The following is a 12,571-nucleotide window of genomic DNA, read 5'->3' on the forward strand; positions in this document are numbered from 1 at the left end:
AAATCTTCTAAATCTCTGACTGAAAGCAGAAAAGCACAGGGAAGAAGTTGACTGTCAAATGCACACACGAAATTCATGGGCGGGGGAGCACGTTGATGGTAGCACTGCGAAGAGACGACTGTCCCCTTGACGCTGTGCACCACCGAGGGCTACTCTGTGTGGGCACCAGGCTGTGGACCATGATGAGCAAGATGTGTGTTACCCCCACGGTGCAGGCGCGGAGCGCAGTGAGCCGAGCTGTCCGTTTATGGTAAGCAAGGTGCTGTGATAGGATCTGTGTCCCACACACACATCAAGACCCCCCAGGGACAAGCTTGGTCATAGGAGGCTCAGGAGAATCCCGTCTGTGCCAGGACCTGCAGGACGGAAGGTGGGCTGGCAGAGAGGGTGCGGCCTCATTCCCAGCGGGCGATAAGGGGTGAGAACTCAGCGTGGTCCCAGAACAGAATGCCTAGCATGTGCACAACAACTGTGATGGGATCGGCCAGTCTGTTCTCAGAGCAGAAGCACTGGGATGGTTTGTCTTGCATCATGCATCCTCCTAGGTGTTTCTCTGGATGACGGAGAGGTGACGCACTGTGAAAAGCCACAGTGGAGCTGCATGTGTCAAGGTCATGGTGAATGACACGAGTCTTCTGTTCTAGGACTCCCAATATTGACCGGTTGGCTGAAGGGGGCGTGAAGCTCACGCAGCACCTGGCGGCATCACCCCTGTGCACCCCGAGTAGGGCAGCCTTCATGACAGGCCGCTACCCCATCCGATCAGGTAACCTGCGGGCTCCGTGGCCATGGCTGCTGGCCTCCTAAGGGCATCCCCAGACTCCTGTTTCAGTGCTCATCTCTCCTGCTTCAGGAATGGCATCTGAGTTCCTCGTGGGTGTGTATCTCTTCTCGGCCTCATCTGGAGGACTTCCCACCAGCGAGATTACATTTGCCAAGCTTCTCAAGGGTCAAGGCTATTCAACAGCTCTCATAGGTATGGGCAGCTGTGGAGTGGGAATCGAGGGCCTGGGACAGGACATGGTGACTGCCTTCTTACGGATGACATCACGCATACAGTTTGCACAACTTCAGATAGGGAACAAATGATCTCCATTTCAATTAAAATGCAATACACCTATCTGAGCTATTTGAATGTAAGGATACGGTCAGTGTGTGTGTGTGTGTGTGTGTGTGTGTGTGTGTGTGTGTGTGTGTGTGATTGGATGTATGGATGGATGGATAGGTACATAAATGAGATAGATAGATAGATAGATAGATAGATAGATAGATAGATAGATAGATAGATAGATAATGATGGATGGACTGATGAATGTATGGATAAATGGAAAGGTGGATGACATAGGTGACAGAGGTAAGGATGGATAGATCAACAGATGAAGTAGATGATGGATGGGTGGATGAATGGATGAATTGTGGATGAATGGATGAATGATGGAGGGATGAATGAGTGATGGATATAGGGATGGATGATGGATGATGGATATATGGATAATGGGTAGATGATGGATGGATGGATGATGGACAGATGGGTAGATAATGGATGGATAATGGGTGGATGGATGATGAATGGATGGATATTGGTTGATGGATGGATGCATGATGGATGGATGGTGGAGGGATGGATGGGTGCATAGAAGATGGTTAGATGGGTGGATGTTGAATGGATGGGTAATTGGTGGATGGACGGATGAATGATGGATGGATGAATGGATGGATGATGAGTAGATGGATGATGGTTAAAGATGGATGATAAATTAATGAATGGATGGGTGGGTGGATAGGTGATGGATGGACAGATGAGATACAGAGATGGAACAGATGATAGATGATAGATTGATAAATAATTATAAATAGCCATACAGCATACGAAACTACATATACACACTATGCTATTGAGTATTTTAATTTTATATATTCGTGCTAAAATTATGTTAGACTTTGTCTCACTTGACATTGATTTTATTCAGTTGATAGGAGTGATACATTCGTCCTTTTTTAGTTAATACGCTTAAGTCTATGTGGGTCATCAGATGAATCCTCAAATATTTCATAGAAGCAAAATGACCATTGTCTTTCCTCCTACCTCTTGTCATTAAACCATCATGTTTTTCTTTTGTGAGACACTCAACCAATTTAGTGGTATAATTAACATTTTATAAGAAATGTTCATAGATGTTTAAAATAATTGCTGAGTTATGAGTGTGATTTGCTCATGCTTGAGGTGCAGCTTTTTGAGAAAGGATTCATTTTCACTTTTAATATTCAAGGGACAAAACCAAATTGGTCCTACAACTTTAATTTTAAGGAACTGTCTTTAAAGACGCTGTGTTTTTCTGTGTATTTTTGTCACCTGCCTGTTAAATATGTTAGGTATTTTTCTTTTGTTATTTTCGACACTAAATTAGTTCTTGTTTTCTGATAGAGTGAGTAGTGAATACCTTGTTGTTTGTGGAGGAGGAAGTGAAAAACCAAGGGGTTCTACAGAATAGTAGGCATTTGGCTAATAAACGTGCAGAGCGATCCCGCTCTTCACCAGGTGGGAATCAGACGCTAACATTCCGGTTAGGGTGTTCATTGGGTCTAAACCTATCATCCGCTTCCTTCTCAGGGAAGTGGCACCTTGGGACGAACTGTCACAACAAAAGCGACTTTTGTCACCACCCATTGAGCCACGGCTTTGATTATTTCCATGGGATCCCTGTGACCAACCTAAGGGACTGCAAGCCCGGAGAAGGCAGTGTGTTCACCAGGGGTATCAGGCTGCTGGTGTTCATCCCTCTTCAGATCATAGCGGTCACTCTCCTCACCATGGTGGTGCTCAAGTACCTGGGGCTGGTCCGAGTGCCCCCTCTGGTCTTCTTCGGCCTTCTCTGCCTGGCCGCCATGATACTGGGCCTTCTGGTGTGCTTCCTGCATTACTTCCGGCCCCTGAACTGCTTCCTGATGAGGAACCACGAGATCACCCAGCAGCCTCTGTCCTATGACAACCTCATGCAGAGGCTGGTGACGGATGCAGCCCAGTTCATTCGACGGTGGGTATCACCTTTTATCCTGACGCTGCTGCCCGTGAAGCGTAGTGTTTGGTCATTTCCGTACACGTTGGAAAAATGGTGTGGTCTTGCCAGCCACGTTGCCCCTTGCATGCAGAGCAGATTTGTCCAGCCAGGCTCTCGGGAGGAAGGATGCAGAGAACGGACTGACACGTGACAGGAAGCGTAGTGGCGTGGGCTCTCGCTGGAGCAGCTCTGCCGATATCCCTCACATCTCGTGCTTCTGGTACCGTGCCAGAAAGGTCTCCCACATGACCAAAGGGGCTTTAAGTATCACCACGGTCATTACTCTTCAAGCGAGCATTGTAAGCACGGTCATTACTCTTCAAGCGAGCATTGTAAGCACGGTCATTACTCCTCAAGCGAGCATTGTAAGTGTAGATGTCCTTGCGACACAGAGGACACGGGGAGATCCCCCATGCAAGTTTCCGAGCAGAACCACTGCGTGAGGAGAAAGGGGGAAGCTGACGATCTCGTTTAGGTCCGTGAGGACCCCTTTCATGCATAGTGTTGAGGGTTGCAGTCACCAACCAGAGAAGGGTTGGTGGCATTCCTGAGTAGGAACTGTATCAGGAACACCTGCTGTCAAAAACAGAACCATTCTGTTCCATTTGTCACCTTAGAGAAAAGTGGGTGTTTCTTTTTTTCTTTTCAAAGTTTATTTATTTTGAGAGAGAGGCACAGAGAGGGGGAAGGGCAGAAACGGAGGGAGAGAGAATCGCAAGCGGGCTCCAGTCCATGAGTGCAGAGCCAGATGCAGAGCTTGAACTCATGAACTATGAGGTCATAACCTGAACTGAAATCAGGAGTCAGGTGCCACCCAGGTGCCCTGAGAAAAGTGGAAATTTCATCTGAAAATCACACACTGGGTCTGGGCAGTCACTGGCCACGTGCATGCTGGGAGCGTGAGTTGTTCCGGCACCAAAGGCTGCAGAGACCGGGTTTCAGCACAACGGCAGGAGGGAGGACGTAATGCGGGTCTGGACAGAAGATTTTAAGCTGGCAGTCATGCTCTTAAGTGTCTGTCGTAATCACTTGCATATAGAGGGGCCATTGGGTTATCGGTGCCTACGTAGGTTTGTTTTCCCACACAGCCAGAATAATGGCTGCTCAGACTGTTACAAGAACCGAGGCTACTGTTAAAACTGAAGGTTGCCCATCTTTTCTCTTGAGGTTGCTACTGAGCTGTGCTGAGGAACATCTCCTTTTAACAAGTTCCCCGAGAGAGTCTAAAACACATGTCTCCCAGGACACTCGGAAACGTACTAGAGTGTCGATGGGGACTTTAGGGACAAAAGCTGCCATTATTGTTTTGCCCCCAGACTTTTCTAGAAGGGGCTACTGACTTGTGATCTAATGCAAAAGTTTTAGAACTTTATAAGGTATACATGTTATGTTGTCATCCAGTAAGTTATACATAGATTGTTAGTTGAAACAAGTCTCTTGAAACGATTCTTTTTTTTTTAGCAGCATGATCACTTCTGATACTTTGCGTCTTACTCTTTTTTTTTTTTAGTTTTTTAACATTTATTCATTTTTGACAGAGAGCAAGAGCGAGGGAGGGGCAGAGAGAGAAGGGGACACAGAATCCAAACCAGGTCCAGGCTCTGAGCTGACAGTACAGACCCCGAGGCGGGGCTTGAACTCACAAACTGTGACATCATGACCTGAGCTGAAGTCAGATGCTTAACCGACTGAACCAGCCAGGCGCTCCACTTTGCATCTTATTCTGGTGTGTGTGTGTGTGTGTGTGTGTGTGTGTGTGTGTGTGTGTGTGTGTTTTGGTAATGTTTTATTTCTTTTTGAGACAGAAAGTACGAGTGGGGGAGGGGCGCAGAGAGAGAGGGACAGAGGATACAAAGTAGGCTCTGCACTGACGGCGGTGAGTCCCCATGTGGGTCTCGAACTCAGGAACTGTGAGATCATGACCTCAGCCAAAGTCAAAGACTCAACCAACAGACCACCTAGGTGCCCCTGTAGTGTGTTATTTTTTTTAATTTTTTTTTTAATGTTTATTCACTTTTGAGACAGAGAGGGACAGAGTGTGAGCGGGGGAGGGGCAGAGAGAGGGGGAGACACAGAATCCGAAGCAGGTTCCAGGCTCCAAGCTGTCAGCACAGAGCCCGACACGGGGTTCGAACTCACGGACCGCGAGATCATGACCGGAGGCGAAGTTGGACGCTTAACCGACTGAGCCACCCAGGTGTCCTGTTGTGTATTATTTTTTAAGAACTGGCTGTGACCCTAAATTAGCATCATAAGTCAACAGTGGGCCACAGTTCGCGTGGTTGAAAAAGCTCTTACCACGTGGGTTAACCTCGCTGTGTTTTCTAAGCAAGGGAGCAGCCATCCCGGACTCAGACGGCGCTCCCTGGGATTGCAGACCTGTCCACTCATGCCAGAACACAGCAGTCTGCTGTCTGCCAAATTTGCTCTAACAGCTGAACACTCGCCCATTCGTCTGCATCCACCAGCAATCTCTCAGAAACAGAAGACATTAATAATACGGTGGCCCCTGCAGAATCACAGGGGTCAGGGATCAGACTTGGCTTCTAGATGAATCACTTCTTTTCAACAGGTGGTATTTTGACAGCAGTGGAGGAGTCTATAGAGAGTATGAATATTCATATGATTACAAGGCATTTTAATGGGTCCCTCCGCATGTGGCTTTGAGAGGGAACCAAGAGCAATTTGATCCTAAGGGTATTGAAGCCTGTGTCGTTCGTGTGGATGAGATGCAGGCATCTGCAATTTTCTGGCAGAACTAGAGATTTAAGATGTTCGAGCAACACCACAGTTGAAAGTTGGGGTTATTGAGTTATTACAGAAGGGTTTATTCTTCGAAATAGATGGTTCCAGAGGAAATGCCTGTTGCTCACGTTGGTGTAGCACGTGCAGTCAGTATTAGTGAAAATACTGCATTTGTTTCCCAAAAAGGTTTTGCCATGACGTTGCCTGAACACACAAAGATTGAAAACATCTAGGTAAACCCATCCTTGGGTACAGTTGTCCTCAGACTGTGTCACATGTGATACCTGATTCGCTGCAGGTGATGGCCACACATCTTGAAAGATCTGCGTTAATGTGTCACCAAAGAATCATAGCAACATTTGTACAAAAAAAAAAAAAAAGATTGTTTGAAGGAGGTGAAGACCTCATTTATATGTGTTGTGTCATTGGCCAGCATATCCTGAATAATTTAAGAAGGTCTTACCACCTTTGTGTGAGAAATGGATTCAGACTCGGCAGGAGCAGGACAATGACCAAAGCAATGGCAATGTTTCTGAAATTTATCCAAATGCGTTTCAGTTCAGAATTTCCCAGTGGAAACTGGCACCTTCTCGTGATATGTTAGCATAAAAGACAATGTGGGGGGTATGCAGTTCACGTTCAATTCGTATGTCAATAATAGTGATAAAAATGGTTTAAACTGATATTTCTAAAATTATTTATTTATTTATTTATTTTTAAATTTTTATTCATTTTTGTTTTTTGCAAGACAAAGCTAGAGCAGGGGAGGGGCAGAGAGAGAGAGAGGGAGACACAGAATCCAAAGCAGGCTCTTGGCTCTGAGCTGTCAGCACAGAGCCTGATGCGGGGCTCGAACTCACTGACTGTGAGATCACCGACTAAGCCACCCAGGCGCCCCTTTTATTTCTAAAATTTATATTCGTTCTCTAAGCCTTTTCGCTGGAATGATTTTATACTGAAGATACAGACTTGAGATGTGGAGCTGCGGGTGACAGGGGCGTGAGGTCTTCTGAAGCAAATTTGCTACAGACAGGTCACCAGTGCTTACTTCTAACATTGAGGAGACTGGTGGTTGGGAATGCTGAAACCACAACATGGTCCGTGGGGCCTCATCCTCATTTACTCCCAGGGATAAAATTTGTCTTGGGGAGATGTTTTTGTTGGAAGGCTAGATGATTGGTTCACCACACCATATGCTATAAGCTGTATAGTAATTCAAGAGGCAGCTCATCCTGAACCCACTTGAATTAGCAAGAGTCCTTGTTGCTCTTAGAGGCAGGAATGAGCTGTAGATTTCTTGGAGATTGCCGGCCTTCCCCCTGTGTGCTGAGTGAAGGATCCTACAGCCATCCAGCTTCCTCCCTTAGGCATTCCTGTCTTCAGGGCTCTGTAAATCAGAGCCAGCTTGGGTGCAAGGCGCAAACGGGGCATGTTCAAGTGTCAGTAACCTCTGCTCAGTGGTCCTTTCCTGCCAGGCCCTGGGGATACACACATCACGTCTTTCATGCTGCAAAACAGCCACATGAGATGGGAGAAAAGAGATGTCTTCTTGTGGGGGCATTTGAGGCCCCACATTTGGAGTGAATTGCCAAAGCCCTATGACTAATAGCAACACACTAGATCCAAAACCACAGCTAAGTGCCCGTGAAGCCTCCTCTCTCTTTCGGAGTGGACCATTTAGATGCCTCTGCTCTGTTCTGCCCGGGACTCTGCCAACCTGCTGATTAGATTTGAGTACAGGGGAGGTGGAAGGAGACCGGGGAATCTTACAGATGTCTCAGCAGACCTTCTACAAACGGAAGAGTCCAGGTGTCACCCCTCAAAGGAGATGCATCCTGGTAATTCTTCCAGGAGCTCTGAGGTCCGCACAGTCATTACCATGGTGATGGAGAAGTGTTTGCATATTCTGAAAAGAAAACAGAGGCTGCATAATAACAGGTGAATTTAGTGAGTTAATTTTATTCACAAAGTAGTGTTTCATTCATTTAAGTCAAGGCTACATTTAAAAAGGTTAATGCCACTGGGTAGAATGAGATCCACATTTCGTATCGTCCTCGACAGAGCGAGGGGAACCTGGGTCATTGTGTGGTGTCAGGGGCCAGATATGTTGGCCTCTTTTCTCCCTAAATTCATGGAAAACACCGCTTCATTGCTAGGGAAAACATTACAATTGAAAGAAACTTCTCTTTGTTTTTCTCTGCGAATATTCACACGTTCAGGCTGAAGAGGACATTTCTAAGAAGCACGGTGACTTTACACGCACCCATATAATTTGTATAGTTTATGGTATCCAGCGATTGGATTCAAAAATTCATATGAAATTGACCCTGAGAATTCTGTTCTCTAGGCTCCCGTGTTCAGTGCATATTGAATGTATTCAACATGTACTCAATATGTATTGAACATATTTAGTGTAGGTGTGTGTGTGTGCTAAGAGGCTGTCATTGGAAGTGAAATAAATGCTAATAATTTTCAGTTGAGCTTAAGAAGGGATATCTCTTGTACTTTTAGCGTTGAGTCTACTAGAAAGCAAATGTAAACTTTGGCAAAGATCTAGAGTTCCTTTATTTATTTATTTATTTATTTATTTATTTATTTATTTATTTTTAAATTTACATCCACGTTAGTTGGCAGATAGTACAATAATGATTTCAGGAGTAGAATCCAGTGATTCATCCCCTACATATAACACCCAGTGCTCATCGTAACAAGTGCCCCCCTTAATGTGCCCCTTGCCCATTTAGCCCATCCCCCCACCCACAATCCCTCTAGCAACCTTCTGTTTGCTCTCTGTATTTAAGAGTCTCTTATGTTTTGTACCCCTCCCTGTTTTTACATTATTTTTGCTTCCCTTCCCTTATGTTCATCGGTTTTGTATCTTAAATTCCTCATATGAGTGAAGTCATATGATGTCTTTCTCTGACTAATTTCGCTTAGCGTAATACCCTGCAGTTCCATCCACGTAGTTGCAAATGCCAAGATTTCATTCTTTTTGATTGCCGAGTAATACTCCACTGTATATATAGACCACATCTTCTTTATCCATTCATCCATCAATGGACATTTGGGCTCTTTCCACACTTTTGCTATTGTCAATAGCACTGCTATAAACATTGGGGTGCATGTACCCCTTCGAAACAGCATACCTGTGTCCCTTGGACAAATACCTGGTAGTGCAATTGCTGGGTCGTAGGGTAGTTCTATTTTTAATTTTTTGAGGAACCTCCATACTGTTTTCCAGAATAGCTGCACCAGTTTGCATTCACACCAACAGTGCAAAAGGGTTTCTCTGCATCCTCGCCAACACCTATTTTTGCCTGACTTGTTAATGTTAGCCATTCTGACAGGTATGAGGTGGTATCTCCTTGTGGTTTTGATTTGTATTTCCCTGATGATGAGGGATGTTGAGCATCTTTTCATGTGTGTGTTAGTCATCTGGAAGTGTTCTTTGGAAAAGTGTCTATTCATGTGTTTTGCCCATTTCTTCACTGGATTATTTGTTTTTCGGGTGTTGAGTTTCATAAGTTCTTTACAGATTTAGGATACTAACCCTTCATGTGATACATCATTTACAAACATCTTCTCCCATTCCATCAGTTGCCTTTTAGTTTTGTTGATTGTTTTCCTTCGACATGCAGAAGCCTTTTGTCTTGATGAGGTCCCTAGAGTTCTGTTTTTAATCTCTGATTTCCCAGAGTGGCAAGATCTCATTTTTGTGACTTCAACAAATCCTGATTTGCAAAGGGAAGCGACCATGACATCAGAATGTTGGAAAAGCATGAGTAAGCAGAGGAGGTAACTTTGCCACACAGAGAGTATGTGCTTACTGGAGGGTCACGGAGAAGTGCTCCCTCTACCATTTTCCATGGTGTGTAGTTTTACAGGAAATAGAGACTTCTTTCTGCAAACATTGTTGTCATCATAATGCTGTAAAACCTGGAACTAGCTGATAAATGTATCATCGGAAGACCTGACCTTTTATCCTGTTCCACTGCCATTGATATTTGGCACAGTCAAAATCTTGAAATGCATTTACAGGGTCCCTTCGACCTAGCCTTTGACATTTCCAGCCAGACTGTGGTATAAGTGGCCATGATGAATAGCTGCGATTTGGCACAAAGCATCTTCTGAAGAAAGAGATTGTGGGATGACTTTATTAGTTTAAATAAGAGTTTAAGCCAGAAAGGAATGGGGGTGATATCGATTTTAATTCACGGGGAGAAAAGTACATCAGATTAACGATTAAGGGCAACACAAAGGGACACATATGTGTTCAACAGGAGAAAGGTTAAGTAATTAAAGAATGGTCTTGCTCAGTAAGGATAGATGCCCCTTGATTGGTTTCTACCTTGCATGAGCCAACAGGACGTGGGTTTAGGAATGCAGGGGGTTTGGGCTCTTAGTATGAGTGTCCATCCCAGGCTGAGCAAGCCACAAGCCAAATACAGTTACAGGCAGCTCCTTGCTTTTTGCTCTAGTGTGTCTAGATCCACAGCATTCCTAACTGAAGGGGGCGTGTGGATAAAGCACTCTCAGACCTTTCTCCTTTCATCAAACACACACATCTCTTTTATGCCCTGGGATTATGACCTAAACTGGAATCAGCAAGCGCGGCCTTTGGGACGTCAGGCATTGAAGCACGGATTCCCGGGGGTCCAGGCTGGTGAGGAAATTAGCAATGGGTGGTCCGGGTCTGGAGGCCCAAGGGAACTGGCTTTGGTTCAGCTCCTTCCCAGTGGTGGCCTGCTGTCCCTCAGAAATGCAGGCTGGTGCTGCTGACTTGTCCCCTGTTCCAGAGAGGAGGTACTGGGTGGTTCTGTTGACTGGCTATCCAACTCTCAATTTTGGCTCAGCTCATGATCTCACGATTCCGAGAGTTTAAGCCCCACATCGGGCTCCGTGCTGACAGCATGGAGCGTGCTTCAGATCCTCTGTCCCCTTCTCTCATTGCACCTCCCTGCTTGCTCTCCGTCTGTCAAAAACAAATAAACATTTATCTTAAAAAAGAGAAAGGATAAATGCCTATTTGTGAGAGGGAACTATTTGAGGGGGAGTTTTTTTTTTTTTATGGGAAACTTCTCAGTGTTTTAACGTTAGCTTGTTTTTTTTTAGCACTCAGAACCACTGTTGAATGAATGAATTGCTGTACTCTCTGTGCCTTAGAATAGACCCCATTTTACTCACTTCCCGGGGTCCTCTTTTTGTGTCCTTCATGGGCTTCTCTCCCCGTCCCTAGGCTGGGGGCGAACCTGCACAATAGATGATCTGTCTTCTATTGTCCTTCAGGATCATAACAGTTATTCCTAGCAGGCACATTTACTGTGATGGGGTGAATATACTCTCCTGTTCTCTTTCTCTCCCCTTGGAGGGCCCATCCAAGGAGGCTCTCTCTGCCACCATTTTAGGTACTCTCCTAGTAACTGAAAAGAAATGCGATCGATTTTCCAAAGGCACTTTGGAGAAACCATCTCCTTCCTCGGGGTCTCATTTCCTATTACAACAATTACAGATGTTTTTATTTCCTGTTACCTAAAATGCAGGGAAGCAATTTTTTTATTTTGTTTCTGCATAACCTCAGTGTCTTGCAGTTACCTCACCCCTGAAAATAAAATCTTTCTTTGGGTTAGGAGAATGAATGCATGGACGCCAGGGAATTTACAACCAGAAGCAGCAAAGAATCTTTCCTGTACCTGTTGTAGGGTAGGGCGTGTGGGTGACCTCAGGTACATGCATTCAGGTCACAGTGGGCTTGGAGAGTCACAGCTGGTGATGAGTGGGTTCAGAGTCTGGTAGCCTCCGTTGGTGACCCATCTAATGTAACGTGAGAGCCACAGACAAGTCTGCGTGTGCAGAATTCTTGCACAGAGAGCCCAGCTTCGTGAAGGTCAGCAGATGAGGCCAGTGTGGGCAGGCTGGAAGGATGTGGGTGAAGACTGAAACCAGGCAGCTTTTTTTTAGGTCTGTTACATAGATTGGCTTTCAGACCTGGGTGTCCATTTTGTCTCCCTGCGTTTTCGAGGGAAGAAGGTGTCTTTCCTAGTTTTCTCGTCTTTGTTTTTGTTTTCCAGAGCCATCTCTACTTTTCTGTGGCTCCAAAAGTGACACGTGCTACTGTAAAAAATTGAAGCGGTGTAAAAATGGGTAATGTCGAATGTTGACATTGTTGCTGGTCTTTGCTCCTTCACACTAAGTTGTCGCTTTCCCCAGCCCAAGATGCAGCAAAGTCTGTGTGTTAGTGGTAGCTCTCTGGCTTTCTTTCCATACATGTCAGTTTTTATTTTTAAAATTATTATGATTTAGGGCTACCTGGCTGGCTCAGTTGGTAAAGCATGTGACTCTTGACCTCAGAGTTGGGAGTTCAAGCCCCACAATGCATGTAGAGATATTTAAAAATAAAATCTTTAATTTTTTTAATGTTTAATTTTTGAGAGAGAGAGAGAGAGAGAGAGAGAATGAGCAGGGGAGGGGCAGAGAGAGAGGGAGATACAGAACCTGATGCGGGGCTCCAACCCATGAACCATGAGATCATGACCTGAGCCAAACTCGGATGCTTCACCAACTGAGCCACCCAGCCACCCCTAAAAATAAAATCTTTTAAAAAACGATTCCAATTTGTTGAATGAATAATTTGGGCGCTCCGTGTAATCACACTTCTGCTTTTAGCTCATCTGGGCAGCAAATACCCAGGACAGGTTGTCGGCCATCATCTAGTGTCCTGTCTGTGAGTGTACACCGGGAGAGTGCTGACATACACGTGTTTGTGGAAA

The 12,571-nt window shown here is 45.3% G+C and overlaps 1 protein-coding gene across 3 annotated transcripts in view; it reads left to right on the plus strand.

The window, feature by feature from the left end:
* STS (steroid sulfatase) overlaps nt 1–12,571 on the plus strand; it is a 158,123-nt gene that overhangs the window by 79,216 nt on the left and 66,336 nt on the right. For all 3 annotated transcript variants that reach the window (XM_058714422.1, XM_058714423.1, XM_058714425.1), the window contains exons 4-6: nt 645–766; nt 854–976; nt 2,612–3,035. In XM_058714422.1, the coding sequence (XP_058570405.1) occupies nt 645–766; nt 854–976; nt 2,612–3,035 (669 nt within the window). The remainder of the gene's footprint in view (nt 1–644; nt 767–853; nt 977–2,611; nt 3,036–12,571) is intronic.

The sequence above is a fragment of the Neofelis nebulosa genome, chromosome X (genome assembly GCF_028018385.1).
Source record: "Neofelis nebulosa isolate mNeoNeb1 chromosome X, mNeoNeb1.pri, whole genome shotgun sequence".
Taxonomy (NCBI): Eukaryota; Metazoa; Chordata; class Mammalia; order Carnivora; family Felidae; genus Neofelis; species Neofelis nebulosa.